Source organism: Argopecten irradians, chromosome 4 (assembly GCF_041381155.1).
Source record: "Argopecten irradians isolate NY chromosome 4, Ai_NY, whole genome shotgun sequence".
NCBI lineage: Eukaryota > Metazoa > Mollusca > Bivalvia > Pectinida > Pectinidae > Argopecten > Argopecten irradians.
Window position 1 is genome coordinate 29,940,863 of NC_091137.1, and position 17,311 is coordinate 29,958,173.

A 17,311-nucleotide genomic window follows, 5' to 3' on the forward strand; every position below is an offset into this window, starting at 1 on the left:
GCATTTCAGCATCCATATTGAAGAAGGAGTGTATTGTGAACATTCGTCGAACCCCAATTAGGCAAATAGTCATCGAGAAATGAGAAAAGATCAAATTAATTTAAACTCTTTTTCTGATCATGCAATTTAATTGTTTCTTGTTTGGTTTTTGTTTGTTTGGTTTTAATGTGTTGCGTGTGTGATATCTGTATGCATCTGTAATCTCGGCATGTTTGTCACCTATATAGTCTTTAAATTAATTTTAGCCTCAGTACTGAGAACTAAGTTTCACAATAATGGTCTAACAAGAGACGCCGCCAGTGATTATTGTGCAAGGACATATTACCAAGGATATTTGGCTCCATGGCAGGAAATAGAAAACACCAGGCTCGGATCTCTGCAGATATGGGACGGGAACTCGTACCAACTCTCTCCTCCGATTACAATCCTTGGTAAGATATTACTGAAGTCAAACTCGTACTGAAGTCAAACTCGTACCAACTCTCCCCTCAGATTACAATCCTTGGTAAGATATTACTGAAGTCAAACTCGTACCAACTCTCCCCTCCGATTACTATCCTTGGTAAGATATTACTGAAGAAAAACTCGTACCAACTCTCCCCTCCGATTACATTCCTTGGTAAGATATTACTGAAGTCAAACTCGTACCAACTCTCCCCTCCGATTACTATCCTTGGTAAGATATTACTGAAGTCAAACTCGTACCAACTCTCCCCTCCGATTACAATCCTTGGTAAGATATTACTGAAGTCAAACTCGTACCAACTCTCCCCTCCGATTACTATCCGTGGTAAGATATTAGTGAAGAAAAACTCGTACCAACTCTCTCCTCCGATTACAATCCTTGGTAAGATATTACTGCAGTCAAACTCGTACCAAATCTCCCCTCGGATTACATTCCTTGGTAAGATATTACTGAAGTCAAACTCGTACCAGCTCTCCCCTCGGATTACATTCCTTGGTAAGATATTACTGAAGTCAAACTCGTACCAACTCTCCCCTCCGATTACTATCCTTGGTAAGATATTACTGAAGTCAAACTCGTACCAACTCTCCCCTCCGATTACTATCCTTGGTAAGATATTACTGAAGTCAAACTCGTACCAACTCTCCCCTCCGATTACTATCCTTGGTAAGATATTACTGAAGTCAAACTCGTACTGAAGTCAAACTCGTACCAACTCTCCCCTCAGATAACAATCCATGGTAAGATATTACTGAAGTCAAACTCGTACAGTACCAACTCTATCCTCCGATTACTATCCTTGGTAAGATATTAGTGAAGTCAAACTCGTACCAACTCCCTCCTCCGATTACAATCCTTGGTACGATATTACTGCAGTCAAACTCGTACCAACTCTCCCCTCCGATTACTATCCTTGGTAAGATATTACTGAAGTCAAACTCGTACCAACTCTCCCCTCCGATTACTATCCTTGGTAAGATATTACTGAAGTCAAAATCGAACAACTCTCCCCACTGATTACAATCCATGGTAAGATATTAATGAAGTCAAACTCGTACAGTACCAACTCTATCCTCCGATTACTATCCTTGGTAAGATATTAGTGAAGTCAAACTCGTACCAACTCTCTCCTCCGATTACAATCCTTGGTAAGATATTACTGAAGTCAAACTCGTACCAACTCTCCCCTCCGATTACATTCCTTGGTAAGATATTACTGAAGTCAAACTCGTACCAACTCTCCCCTCCGATTACTATCCATGGTAAGATATTACTGAAGTCAAACTCGTACAACTCTCCCCTCCGATTACAATCCTTGGTAAGATATACTGAAGTCAAACTCGTACCAACTCTCCCCTCCGATTACTATCCGTGGTAAGATATTACTGAAGAAAAACTCGTACCAACTCTCTCCTCCGATTACAATCCTTGGTAAGATATTACTGCAGTCAAACTCGTACCAACTCACCCCTCTGATATCAATCCATGGTAAGATATTACTGAAGTCAAACTCGTACCAACTCTCCCCTCCGATAACTATCCTTGGTAAGATATTACTGAAGTCAAACTCGTACCAACTCTCTTCTCTGATAACAATCCATGTTAAACAATCCATGTTATGATATTACTAAATTCATATATTAAACTATGTACTACTAGATAATTCGGCAAATATCTCCTGGCCCACAAATGTTTTGCATCATAGGATTGTCTATAACACGCGCACACCAGAACAATTATGTTTTCAAGTTAAAATATTGAATTAATGTAAACAATGAAACTATTGTAGTAACTTTTGAACACTTATACCTTTACCACAGACTATACAAAATACAAAGACTAAAGAAATTTCTTTCCCAGAGATAATACAAAATTCAACTATTCACTAAATGTCCGCCAACTTTTGACCTGGCATCTTACGTTTCACACCAACATATTCATACGTTGGCATTATAATTGTAACAAGGCGAGAGAAGTGTGCGTCAGTCGGGCTCGAACCTGCGACCCGTTTCGCCGCTCTACCGACTGAGCTAAAGGAAATTCCCCCTAGCGCGAAGCTAGAAGGCGACCGTATAATTATGTACAATTAAAACATGCTACATAATAACTTGAGTTAAAGACACTGAATATGTTACTATAGATAGTACACTGTTTTGTATTTCATGTCCTAACAAGGCTGCACAAATGACACCGGGTCTTCCCAGCATACTATACCAGCTGGGATACACTGGTCCAAGGCAGCCGCTCACTTGTCAGGGGATGTGCCTTACAACCGTATTTGCCATCAGAGTAAGTAAACCGTGTCTCGTGAGGTAGGTAAATAAGCTTGTAAACAATCAAGGTAGGTTACACGCTTGATAACAATCAGGGTCTTGTTTGTCCTAAATTGAAAATTCCGTAATTTATCCATGAGAATGCATAATTGAAGCTGAGGAAATTGTCTTAAAGATGTTCCACCGCTATCAAATGCTATTTTTCTCTATCCAAAACAGGAGCAGACAATTTTGCATTTTTCTGAGTTACAAAAGTTATTTATTTTACACCATTACCACCATTGAAAAGTTTGAGCTTCTAATTTTACTTCAAGATAAAACTATTAAAAATGATTAATTGCATCCCGTAAAAAATCATCCCTGGCACTATATGGAATAAAGTATTAATTGTGCATCTCCAAGAGCAAAACAAATTATTTTATATTATTTTTTGTGTTAATTAGAAATATATATACATGATTAAACACCAATTATTGATAAAATAGGAAGTTTCGTTTATGCTCTGTCGGCGGTAGATCATCTTTAACTAAAGAGTTTTCATCAACTTTTGTCATGCTGTCCAGGATGAATTTTGAGTGAAATAGTTTTCTTGGGTTAAAAATGTTTGTGAAACAGAAGCAGTAGCTCGTTTGGTTTCATATAGATTCATGAACAACAATGTACTTTGTTGAATTCATACTGAAAAAAACTTTTCTTTTCATCGACATACAAGTTCCCCTTGCATATCATACCACGATGTCTGATCATTGCCCTCTGTCTGTCGTTCATACAGTCATATTCAGCATTTTGTTATAAGACAGCTATAATATATACAATGTTACTCAATTCCTTTGGAATAGTACTCGAGGGAGGTCATTGTACCATGCAATATGACATAGGTTTTGTGGAGCCTATACCGTTTGTAGTTACTACTTGTGTCGTTTTATTCTGAACGACGTATCTCGATTATGCTTTACCACCATGACAATCACATCAAATCGACATACATGTAGATGTTGTATATTATTTTGCTTTCATTTTTTTTAAGTTTCGCACGACTGGAAATAGTTGGTCTTCTGTACGAATTGCATTATTGAAAAACGTTACTTTCCTTATATCTTCATTGTCATAGTCTCATGTTGGAGCCTGGGGCCGCGGTGGCCGAGTGGTTAAGATGTACCGACATATTACCACATGCCCTCCACCTTTGGGTCGCGATTTCGAATCCCATGTGGGGCAGTTACCAGGTACTGAACGCTGGTCGGTGGTTTTTCTTCGGGTACTCCGGCTTTCCTCCATCAACAAACCTGGCACGTCCTTAAATGACCCTGGCTGTTAATAGGACGTTAAACTAATCAAACCAAATCAAACCAAAGGCCTCGGGCTGATCGTGAACGTTTCTTTCCGTTAAAAAAGGTTATGGGTTCTGCCCCATGGTCATGACACATACAGATATTACTAGAAATACTAACAGCTTAGCGCTTATATGTTATTGTCATTTGCGAAAAATATCGCTAAAACAAAAATCCATAACAAATACATCATGGAGCAATTTAACTTTATATCATTGTGAAAAAAGGTCTAACAAGCAAAACTTTACCGAGGAAATTTATGGTAATGCGATAGTTAGTAGCGCTTACCCGCGTATTGGATCCTTACAACAGTTTCTCATCTGATGAAATTTTAAGTGATATCTATGCTTTAATAACTTTTTAAAGCTTAATAAGCTTTCCCTTTTTAATCATTTCAGGGAACAGCTTGTCATTGTTTAGGCGAATCATACACACCAGCAAATGATATCGACTGCATACCGATAATAGTAAGGTCACCAAATCTTAACAGTCAAAATCGTAACGCTAAAACTGTGTTTAAAACAGGTATGTTCTGATATCGTAATAAATAGATAGATAATTCAATCGATTAATTCGTATAAGCACGTTATCATAGAGCCTACATACAATAATAGATTTACTAACATATCCACAAGTCTAGTGTGTTATATATAAAATGAAAATACCACATAGAATTTTAAGTTGTTTTTTTTTAATTTTCGCGACCCCATTTAAAGGGTTTGTATGATTCAACAACTTTTCAAAAGTTCATGGGTGATTTTTTCGCGATCGATGTCTTGCGATATAGCGATACTAACCGACTATATGGTACAACTCCCACAGCAATTGAAATAGTGAGATAAAACATTCCCATACTCTTATGGGAACCTCCCTTTATTCCTTTTCAACAATTTAAAATACCAACGAGCATTATTTTTATCCCTGAAATTGTCAGTATTCTCTGCAAGTGTCTCGCCAGCCCAGTCAGCTCGTCATCGTTTAAGTTTTATACATTTCAGTGACTTTAGGAATAAACGGCCCATCCACTGACAGGTGTCTGGCTCAAAACAATTCTAATGGCTGCAATTACGAGCTCAGAAGATGCTCGGATTCGTTGAGGATAATGTGTAAAGGTTGGTAATATACTCACTGGACTTGAATTTAAAAATATTTGAAACCGTTTTCTTATTATTAAAACAGATTACACAGAACTTTGTATATTTCACAATGAGAGACATATGTATACACTCGTGTCTGTAAATAATATCAGCCCTTTATGTGAAACAACTGGTTTTCCTCATTGGCAATTTAATGTGACGGAGTTGAGTGAGCTGTTTGCTATATTTGATAGTATTGCCTTTAGGGGATGCAGTCTATAAATAATTTAGCTAATATTATTACGTTAAATCTTATCAATCGACTAATTTATTACGTTTTTAGCCATCCGTTGTTTCTGATGGCCTTAAATCAGAGAAAGTCGTCACATACTTAGATCCTCCTGTGCCTGGATACAGTTGTAAAAACGTCAAATACGCTGTCTAAAACTATTATCACCTTCTTATTCCTCTTATTTTATCATTAATAGGCTATTAACGTATAATGGAATGCTGTACTTTAGTTAGATATTTTATTTGTGAATATTAAAAGAAACCAGTTCTCTTTAATACTCACAATGGGCAAAAACCGGTGGCCCACTCGAATGCACAGGGCTAAACAGAAGTTAAGGTAATATAAGGAAAAGTGGCAATTATCGCCTAGAATATACAGCCAAGAGGCATTCCTCACTTTTTTTTTAACTATTATTCCATGCAATCGGAAGATTTATTTTAATAAGTTATCTTTTGTTTATTTTTCTGTCAAATTTGACGACGATTTGTACACGGTTACTAAATACTATTTTCTATGAAAGAATTCTTATAATTGTCCTTTTCCTTTTTAGGTCACCTGAGACGAAGTCTCAAGTTACCTATTCTTATCGCCTTTTGTCAGTCGTCGTGTGTCGTGCGTCGTGTGTCCGTAAACAATTTACATTTTCGACTTCTTCTCCAAAACTGCTGAAGCAAATTCAATGAAATATTGCACAAACCTTCTAAGACAGAAGGCCAATCAAAATTGTGATTTATATGGTCCCAAACCCTCAGGGGGCTGTTGGAGGGACCAAAAGGGGTAAAATTAACTAACATTTCAAAAATCTTCTTCTCCACTCACAGATGTGGTAGAATCAAATACTCTTCATAGAGAAGAAAGGTGTAAAGGTCCTTTACAAAAATATGTATTTTATATGACCCTGGGTTCTCTCGTTATCCCCTGGGGAGGGGGTTAAGTTTACTATAGTTTATATAGAGAAAACACATTTTTGAACATTATTTGGTCATTTGTTATAGGAAATGAATCAAATGTTGTCAGAATTATCAGTATGAGATGTCCTTTGAATCCTATTAACAAATTTTCCATGACTGACCCCCAGAGGCCTTAGGGGCGGGGTCAAAAGGGGTCAAATAGGCTAACACTTAAACAATATTCTTCTGAAATTCTGGAAATGGTAAAATCAAATACTTTTAATAGATGGAAAGGTCGTAAGGACCTTTACAAACATTGTGAATTATATGACTCTGGGGTCTTACATTTCCCCCTGGGGAGGGGTCAAGTTTACTATAGTTTATATAGTGAAAACACATTTATGAGCATTTTGTTTGCTCAATTTTCATAGGAAATGAGTCAAACTCGGTTAGAATTATTAGCCCGAGATAGTGTTTTAACATCATATCAATATTGGTCCTGGCGGACCCCTGGGGACAGAGGGGCGGGGCCAAAAAGGGGGTCAAATAGGCTATTACTACAAAAATGTTCTTATAAAATTCTGGAAATGGTAGAATCAAATACTTTTTTATAGATGGAAAGGTCTTAAGGTCCTTTCCAAAAATGTCAATTATATGACCCTAGGGTTTCACATTCCCGCCGGGGGAGGGGGTCAAATTTACTATAGTTTATACAGGGAAAACACATTTATGAGCATTATTTTCAATTTTCATAGGAAATGCCCCAAACTTGGTTAGAATTATTAGCCTGAGATAAAGCATTTTAACATCCATATCGGTCCTTGCTGACCCCTTGGGGACCAAAAGGGCGGGGACCACCATTTTCCTCCTGTGTTAGTTGCATTCGTTATACTAAAATCTGCATAGTTTCTGATAATCATGTTTTAACATTCACCAAACCACAAAACTAAGGTAAATTATAGCTACATCTGTTCTGTAATTTTAAGCTCTTATGTGTCTTATAGAGACCGCAGAACCAAATGATTTTCCATAGACGATAATGTTAACGTTTGCCAATGTCCAGGTTAAATGAAGTTTTCAAGTCTGGTCAACCATCACTAATTTTGAAGAAGATCATCTCACATACCTGTGAATAAATTTTTTTTCAAATCTACCATCTTGCTAAACTTTTAAGTGGGGGGTGCCATCTTATGTTGAATTCCGCACCAAAAAATGACCAAAATTTTCATAAAATTCCAATCTTTATCAACTCACCCTGTCAGAAACAGACTTGATAGAATTTTAAAATTTCTTTACGTATTTTACATCTACATGTATTGCCCAAACAACAAATTAAACATTTGAAACTGATCCACCCTGAATACCCAATCAGCAGCCTCCGAAACATTCACCCCTCTATGAAATCTTGTGCCCAAAAGGGGATTTCCAGGATTCTATTTTTGGTTTGATTCTGCGGTCCCTATATATGTCTAATAACCTCATTTCGATTCTCTATGATATGAAATATGATGAATGATAGTGGCGAATGATATTATCACAGAGCAAAGTATGGTGTTCGTTTTAATGTTTACATAGCGGGATTCAGAGTTAATAAAACACAAGTAAAATTTAATTGTTAACGTTATATAACGAAAATAAATCACAAATGTAAATATATGTGCACAGTATGTATATTTCAGATTCTTTGTTGACAGCTGGTACTTACGTTCCTGCTTCTTGGGAGGAAGCTGCATATGATTGCACGTCCGCTAATAGTTTTCCTCGCCCGGTACCAGATATTTGTATCCCCGGTACGGCTGGTTCCACTGAATGGTATGGGGGATTCCGCCTACTCCAGTACATTCCAGGTAAGGGTTTACATTTACAAATGTACTTTATAGTTTAGATCTTGTAATAATTTGGTGGTAATGTTTGTTTCGCACAAAATGAATAACTCTTCAAGGAAAAATGTTTTTTTTTTACATACTGGATCTAGTGTTTTTCAAAATTTGAATTTTTACGAGCCATGACAAGTAAAGCTACTGGTGTTCTGAAAAGTGCCATTTAAAATAATTACACATTGAATATATTTCAATCCAGTTTTCAAAAGAATACGTTATTGCTTATTATGAAGACAAAACAAGCCTATTATTCTAATTGCAAAATTTAAAAAAAAAATCGTAACATGTTACTTTGGTGAATTTGAAGTGACCATAGTGGGATTCCCACCCAAAGCCTTACACTAGCATAACATACAAAATGTAAGGCATATTTTCTTTTCAAATAATCTTCGTCTTCGTCATAACACTCGAGACCCTTGTACCACCGCAGTGAGTATTTGTTTGGGCGATGATTCTTTAACAGGAGAGACAGTATATCATCTATATTGACAATCCAAGTCAAGCCATCTGTAATATTTCATTTCTGACCATATCAATTTAGTGAATATTCCATGAATAAAAATAATGTTGTCAGCTTATTTCGATATTTCAGGTTCTACTGACGGCACGTTCTGTAAGAGATTGTCGTATTCAACCCAATACGCTGCTCCAACTTTTAAAGAAGTGAGTTGTGATAGTACATTCAGGTTCTACTGTAGTTACACAGGTGAGATTCCATATCTTAATAAAAGACTGTCAACCATCTTATTTCTGTGACGGCTTTATTTCGCGGTTTACGTTATCTGGGACGAAGCCTCAAGTGACCTAAACAAATTACATTTTCTGCTTATTCTTAAAAACTACTGCAGCAAGTTCAATGAAATCTAGCAAGAACCTTCCAAGGCATCAGGCTTATCACAATTGTGAATTATATGACACCACACCAGGGGGGTAATGGAAACTAAAAAGGGTAAAAATGAGTACAATTTGCACAAATCTTCTTCTCAACTCACAGATGTGGTAGAATAATCTTCGTAGATAGAAGGGTCATAAGGCCTTCTACAAAAAATGCGAATTGCATTGCCGCTCGGAGTCTATGAATGTCCACTCGAAACTTTACAATGATTTATATAGTAAAAACATTTTTAGCATTATTTGTTCTTCGTTATTAGCCCACTAATATGCTCAATAGACTCAATATATTCATTACAAAGGCTGCACGTGTTGTGTGTAGTGTGTTATCCCTGCTATGTTCCTCAAGGTATATCGTTTGTCCCTTTCGTGTTTGTGAGTACTATCTGTATGTGGCGAAGTAATAATGGTCTATAAAAAGCCTTAGTTAATTAAGTTGTATTTTGATGTTCTTGCATCTACAATGATGTTTAATTGGTTAACAAAGACTCCTAAATGATATAAAATTATTTGATGATATTCTATTTTTTCTAGTCTTCAAGATTAAAAACTACCATTTTCAGACATAAGATCACGAACAGCACAACACGTGTGTATTAGTTAAAGTCCTATTAACAGCCGGGGTTATGTAAGGACACGCCAGGTTTGTTGGTGGAGGAAACCCGGCGTATCCTGAAAAAAAAACACGAGACGACACAACACACCATATATTACCGTACGTTTTATATATCTTTCCTTTTGTAGAGTCAGGCTATAACGAGCCATGTGAGGCCACCATCGCGTCTTCCTGTGATGTCAACTTTGTCTGTTCCGATCGTACTGGAACTCCCAAATGTCGGTGTACTGAGGATAAGTACTGGGATGATACTTACAGAATTTGTCGGACACGTATGTATGATGGCCAGGCTTCATGTGCAAAAGTTTATAGTCATGATCTTTGAACTAACTGTTCTGACACACTGTGCGTTTGCAGTTGTATCGAATGGAACGCGCTGTACCAGACATTTGCAGAGCATACCACTTGAATCCAAAAATGATGATGAAATTACATATAGTATGCATTTCAATGTATGCCGAAATTACGAAGTTGTTGCTTTAATTTCCAGTTTATAGTTAAGACAGAAAATACTTCGGTGTTATATTTGAGGCGTATCTTTAAAATGGGTGCCGCAATCATTGGATAATCCAAACGAGTTTCATTTGGCGTTGCCGTATCAATTTAGTACAACTGGCACGAATTCACAAAAGGAACACACGGTTAAATACACTGTATTACAATGTCTGGTTGAAAATGCAATGTACATGATTATTTTAAAACAATTATAAATGCAAAAATATTTATATTTTATGGGCGTGAAGCCGTTTGATTTGATATTTCTGTATTAAACTGAAATTACGTTTTTAAATGTTGTTTTCTCAAATCTGGCTTGTTCTTGGGCTTTCAGAACATTAATATTTTTATTTCATTGTCAACGCTTTATCCATGATTAGTATACTATTTATGCGTATGGTTTTATAAATGTAAATACATCAGTTACATAAACATCAAGAAACATTCACGTCACCATCGATTGTTTGTTAACTTTTCATTTAACACAAAAACATGAATTTCAGTTGGAAAATATTCAAACAATTAACTAAATACTTGAAAGGTTTATAATGTTGTTTTTTAGGGAAAGTATATGCTAACAGGTGTGACACCAGCATACCGGATGTATGTGCCGACGGTCTATCTTGTCAATCTTCCGGCGGAAGTTATACATGTCATTGTAAGGAAGACCGATATTTAGACAAAAAAGCGAGAACTGCGAAGCAAGTAAGTAAAACTATTGTTCTTTTTTCAAGGATATATCAAAATTGTGTTATCGAATTGATTCTGTGAGTGTGCTATCGAAGAAAGTAACAATTGGAAATGGAATTGCCTGAGTTGCCCTGGTTCATTTCGCTATGAGAAAAGATTGACAGATGTGACTGTTGATACTTCGTATGCGGTATTCATGACTCCAAATGCTACAGAGAATATTTTATCGACAATACTTTTGTAATCATTTTATGGGCATTGTAAACAAGTACAATTGAAGAACTTTCCAGAATGTGATTTATTGTTCATTTGTCAAAAAGATGAAAAACTTTAATCGACATCTTGTCAATAACTATGACGCCTACAGTCCTGAGTTGAAGAGGTTTCAAGTTTGTTAAAAAGAATAACCTTGACACAAGGTCACAAAAGTAAAAAAGATAGAACTCTTGAAAAAAACTGTTTCTTGTCGTTAACTTAAAGAATTATAGACCTGATATCGTACCTGCAGCATATTTAATTTGTTCAATTGAACGAACTTGATCTTCATTTAAGGTCACACTAGTCATAAAATGTATTTTAAACAAATTAATGCCGATATCTAAAAGATCTAGATACTTGATAATGCTCAGTAGTATGCTGGAATGAATACGAAGGGCTACCAAGCTTCTTCAAATGAATGTAGATAGCATTGATCAAATATTTCAATAATATAGTGTACAATGCACAATGTTAAAATTGTCCATCGACCTTAAAGATCCGCTTGTTCCGGCATTAAATTAAATTAATGAAAATAATAATTTCAAGATGAAAGTAAGTTGCACAATTTCCTAGTTGTAAATTGCCCAGTTAGTTACTTCAAAATCTTATCAAATGATTAGAAAAAATGTATAATATCTGCTTTGTCATATTGAATTTCCTAATACAGAAATCACTGACTGCTTTTGTTTGTTTGTTTGTTTGATTAATTAACGTCCTATTAACAGCTATGGTTATGTAAGGACGGCCTCCCATGTATGCGGTGTGTTGCGTGTATGTTGTGCGAGGTGCGTGTTTTGGGAGACTGCGGTATATTCATGTAGTGTCTTCTTGTATAGTGGAACTGTTGCCCTTTTTATAGTGCTATATCACTAAAGCATGCCGCCGAAGACACCAAGCAACACACGCCACCCGGTCACATTATACTGACAACGGGCACATAATGTACACGTTAAATCACATGTTCATTTTGAAAAGATGAAATCTAATTTAGGCGCGCCATTATTAACTAGAATATTATGATAATTTGTAGTTGTCTGAAATATGCTTTAACAGTAACAATGACAACAGTTAAGGAATAGTGTAAAGTATACAAAACCGGCGAAATACGGGCTCCATTATCATATATACTTCATAACCTCAACAAAATAAAAATGCATTCCTTTTATTTACAGTTTTTTCACACAAATGATTACTATTTATTCTTGCGACATTTGCGTATTTTTTAATACACTTACTTTTCTCTCCCGTCATCGCAAACGAATTCGATTGTTCAACTGATTGTAATCGAGTCATTCATATGTTCCCACCAAAAGTGGGGTCATGATCCCACGTTTCCCGCCGCATTGCTACGCCATCGGCTATTAACGTAACAACATAATCGCCGCACGTGTTGTACTATCATTATACACTGAAAATGATAATACTAGAAAACATGATTATTGAGTCCATGTCAGTGAAAACTGTAAATATTACATAATGACGTTATAAATTTGTTGACGTCACAATACATAGGGAAGGTTAATCATAACTAAGTCTATTTCACTTAGATTTAAACAAACTAATACAATATTTTTCTTTCTCTTTTATTTCTAAAGCGGTGCCTGTGTACATTCTATAAAAAGGAAATATTTAGATGTTCACTGGGTTTTATTTTCCTCTACTCAGGGGAGTGGGGGCTTACAATAGATAACTGTGTTGGTATTTACACGCATTTTCTTCACTAGAATATCTAGAAATGCAATTTGATAACAATCTATTTCTATAGTGAAATGAATATCCGTATCTAGATAGTTCAGAAGTCTCTCGAATTCCGATAGTTTTTCATCATCATGTTACCATATAATAAAGCAATCATACAATGATTGTATAGCAGTTCTTCCAAGGGTAACTGTTGCATAGGTACATGAAGGTACCACCTTGGTCCTATGGTTGTATTGCAATTCTTCCAAACGTAAGTGTTGCATAGGTAGTTGCCACCTTGGTCCCATGATTGTATAGCAATTCTTCCAAGGGTATGTGTTGCCATTGCTGTTTTCGTGATTTGTACGAAGTGTTCATTTTTGAAGCAGAATAAATTGTTTTTGAGAATTAGTTCCAATGCTTTTAAAAATGAATTGTTTGGAGAAGCGATGGTGAATAATTTCGTGATTTTTGTCTATCCGATATTCGATTCCTTTCAATCCCAGTTGGTGTATAATATTTGTATATATACTACGTCAAGAGTGACGTTGTTTTTTACTCTTTCTGGTAGGTAGTTGAGAAAATCAGGGTCGTCTCGTACGAAAGCGGTTTTAAAATAATGTCCAACAAGTTGCGCAATCTTTGTTTGGTGCCTTTGGTCATCCAAATATTGTTCTAAAAGTTAGATACTTTGGTTGTGGGCACTTTATATATTCAGTGTTTTAAGTTTGTCTGCCTCTTTTGTATCTGCGGATTTGTGTAGTTTAGGCAGTCTGTAGAAACAGCTTTCCTTGAAATCAAAATCGTATTCATTGATCAATTTTCTGATTTTCTGCAAAGCTTTTTTTGTCTTCGTTTCCACTGGTTCACGAGTAAAATTGGTTGTTATTCAGTATTTCCATTATGCCATTTTGGTAATATTCAATATCCATAATCACAACTGTTTTTCCTTTATCTGCTTAATTAATTACCATAGAGTTGCCTCTTGGTATTTGAAACCACTTCTCTGTTTACATTGCCGTTGATCTTTTATGATCATCGCACTTTAGTGAAATATTTTCAAGTGTGTCGCAAAATGCATGCAGCATATGCATGTTATTGCGTCATTTTTTGGAATTGAATGCTAATTTGTTCAACACCATATCATCTATTGCATTACATCCCTTTCCTTATCATGGTGAAAAAAAATCTGCTAATCGTAGTTTTCGATTATATGCCTTAATATCCGATTTCAATTCTTGGCTGTTTGCTTTTGGCGTGGGGGTAAATTTTAATACTATTGATAATAGTTTTTTAAGATAGTTTAATTTCACATTCATTACAAGTTCTTCGTGATAAATTAATTACTTTTCGGTCAATTACTTTCCTTTCTTATGTATTTGATGATATTGTTGTATCCACCATCGGGAGTGAAATGTCGCTCCTTGGGATTGCTTGCCTCCGCTTAAAATAATTTCGTGTTATTTGCCGATGTATGTGGTTCCGTTCTTATGGATATAGTTCTTTCTGGCTCGTTGTTGGTATAGCTGTTGATCTGATCTGATGTTTTGGAAGTGTGTGGTACTTTGTTTATCTCCACGCAATCTCTCCCAGGGTGCATTGCGGTCCCCACAATTCCACCTCTGTAAACGGCCTCTGAAAAACGTATACCGGACGCACACTAAATTCTTTAATAGATATTGTAAGTTTCCTTTTGTATCATTTTCCTGTAAACGATTGTCAGTTCTGACCTAATATAAGATAATTCAATATCAAACCAAACAATAACGGATTCTTTTGCGGATACACTAGATTTACTTGTAAGTAAATAGTCACGATTTGCATACGACGTCCGCCGTTTCACATTGGCGTCATATATAAAGGGGGATGCAATGTATTAAACAATCGTCATGAAGTAATATTCTGTGACCCCGAGGTCAACAGACGGCCATTTCGTGTGCCTTTGACAGAGGTGAATGTGGCGACAGCAATGAACCCTGGGTCTCTACGGTCTAATTAAGATTGTGTGCGGAATCCTTTGTTCCTGTTTTTCGTTTACCACATTGTGTTAAGTATTTCCAGAGTCTATATAATATATGTCCGTTGAAAACAAAGCAAGATAGGGTTGTTCTCAAGAAAATTCAAAGCATCTGAGTTCATTTTGGTGAGTGATATCGAATTATTATACGTGTATGTGTTTGGGTGCAAGATCATATGACCATAGAAATACTGGTCCCTGTTAATTATCGTATTATTGTCTTTGTCAGTGTATATAAGAAGGTGATTTAATTTTACAGAAATGCTATCAACATACACACGTATAGTATATGGTTAATTTGTTTATAATGTTAAAAGGAAAATCATATGATGAAAGTTGTGATGCCAGCATACCGGATGTGTGTCAACGCGGCCTTTCTTGTCAGACTACAGATGCGGATACCAAATGTCGTTGTAGTGAGGGCATGGTCTGGAACCCAGCCAGTAGAAGTTGCGAAACACGTGAGTCTGCAGGGTTATCTAGTATGCTAGTTCTGATAATTACCGTTAATTCATTTTAGTAAATTTATTAACAAAATATTCAAACAAACTATTGTCATACCTTTTTTCGGATGTTTGCCGCCTGTTTCTCTTTTATTTTCGTAAGACCACACACTATTTTGATTTCCAGAAAAAGATTATGGTACTGAATACATTAAAAAAAGGCCCTGACATTCTAACCTCAATAATGAGGAAAATCATATGATGAAAGTTGTGATGCCAGCATATCGGATGTGTGTCAAAGCGGCCTTTCTTGTCAGAGTACAGATGCGGATACCAAATGTCGTTGTAGTGAATAATGCACTTAAAGACTGCTGTAATGTTTTGTTATCTAGTGTATAGAATGGTAGAGTAAATATAAAGTATTTTTGTCTGTTTACCCTTTCTCAAACATTGAATACAGTTCATCTAAACATAAATCACCACCAAAGTCTTCTTCTAGAGCTAGACGATGGTATCCGAATGGTGACTTTTCAGTGTCTATGAGGTGGTTTTTGAGCTAGTACATAGTGGGTTTTTTTCATTTTATGCATTGTCCCTGTCTTACTTAACTCCTATACCACTTAACATATCATGCCGAAGGTTTAGGGACAATTTTATTTCATTAATGTCAATGTGTAGCACAGTTGAGATCAGTGTGACCTTGACCACAATTCCAAAGGTTAAATTTCATACATGTATAACTATTTTGTCACCTTTGAAATTTTGACAATATGGTTACACAACGTGAATGATTATTAAATGCCGGATAAAGTCAAATAAGAACACATTAAGTAATGAATAGTAATGACATGCATGCTGATTAACTATTATGTGCGAATCATTAATAAGTGTATGAACGATGGAAATAAATCAAGACCAGGATTATGACAATGTTTCTAGTCTTGTTGATGTTAATCAGCATGCTATTGAATTATTGTCAAAATGGTGACCTTAACTCTTGTCTTGGCGCAATATACTTTAAACCGTGGAAGGTGATATCGTGTTAAGTATTGTAAGTATATTTGGATTTAATTGAGAAAAAAAACCCATGAATGATAGCTTTCATGCCCATATCGTAGAATATATTACACAAAATATATGTTGACAATGGATGGTTAAGTACATAATTATTATACAATTTGTACATATTGTCCTTTAGTGGTGTTTGCGTTCACCCACAATTCTGGCAAATCATTCCAGGTATGTACTATGATAAAAGTAAACGAATGTTGGATTCCTTTATACCCAATGAATTAATCCTATTTACAGGGAGGACCTACAACCAAAGCTGTTTTGACGGTATACCGGGGTTTTGTGTAGATGGTCTATCGTGTCAGTCTTCCGACGGCAATTTTAGATGTCTCTGTAGCAGCATGACGTGCAAATTACGTAAGTCAAACAAGTCAATTATTCCTGTATGAAATGTTACGCTTTCTTCACGGGGTCCTATAATACTGATTATTTCTAATTATATTACTAGATGGGAATTATCGCGATTGCGACTGTCACATACCGCCTCGAGACGTGTACATATGTTTAGTTAAGTATTTGGTAAGTATAGTTGTTAGCACATTTAAATTACGCGCCATTTCTCACGCGTAACTTCATAATAGGAACTACGCATGCGTGAGGCAGAAAGGTAAGCTTAGCGTGGGCAATACGGCAGACATCTTGATGGATTAGGATTTCTTTGCATTCCATAAAGTCATAAGGAGCGTGAAATGCAGTCACGGTAAGTCAATTTATGTTTAATTTACCTGTATATGTCGTGTATATGAACGACCGTGAGCGTAAAGGTGTATAAGCTCGTGCATGATGATTTGTTGACAGTATTGAGTTAACAGGTACGCGTATGCGACGTAGAGAGCGATGAATGTGTATTGCCGTGTTTGGTATTCAATACCTGTATTTATTCTAGTATAATTATAATATATATAAAGTTAGGTAGTATTCTGATAGGTTTTATTAATCATA

The 17,311-nt window shown here is 36.0% G+C and overlaps 1 protein-coding gene across 5 annotated transcripts in view; it reads left to right on the forward strand.

The window, feature by feature from the left end:
* Window positions 1-17,311, forward strand: part of LOC138321250 (uncharacterized) — a 42,429-nt gene that overhangs the window by 7,818 nt on the left and 17,300 nt on the right. Inside the window, exons 1-10 of one of the 5 annotated variants that reach the window (XM_069264791.1) lie at window positions 292-431; window positions 2,642-2,755; window positions 4,469-4,595; window positions 5,069-5,182; window positions 8,023-8,175; window positions 8,801-8,914; window positions 9,844-9,987; window positions 10,773-10,915; window positions 15,173-15,316; window positions 16,607-16,726. In XM_069264791.1, the coding sequence (XP_069120892.1) occupies window positions 2,651-2,755; window positions 4,469-4,595; window positions 5,069-5,182; window positions 8,023-8,175; window positions 8,801-8,914; window positions 9,844-9,987; window positions 10,773-10,915; window positions 15,173-15,316; window positions 16,607-16,657 (1,095 nt within the window). In that variant the 5' untranslated portion in view covers window positions 292-431; window positions 2,642-2,650 and the 3' untranslated portion in view covers window positions 16,658-16,726. Of the gene's footprint in view, window positions 1-245; window positions 432-1,846; window positions 1,898-2,641; window positions 2,756-4,468; window positions 4,596-5,068; window positions 5,183-8,022; window positions 8,176-8,800; window positions 8,915-9,843; window positions 9,988-10,772; window positions 10,916-15,172; window positions 15,317-16,606; window positions 16,727-17,311 lie in introns of those variants that run through there. The other 4 variants (XM_069264792.1, XM_069264789.1, XM_069264794.1 and 1 more) reach the window with 4 other exon arrangements.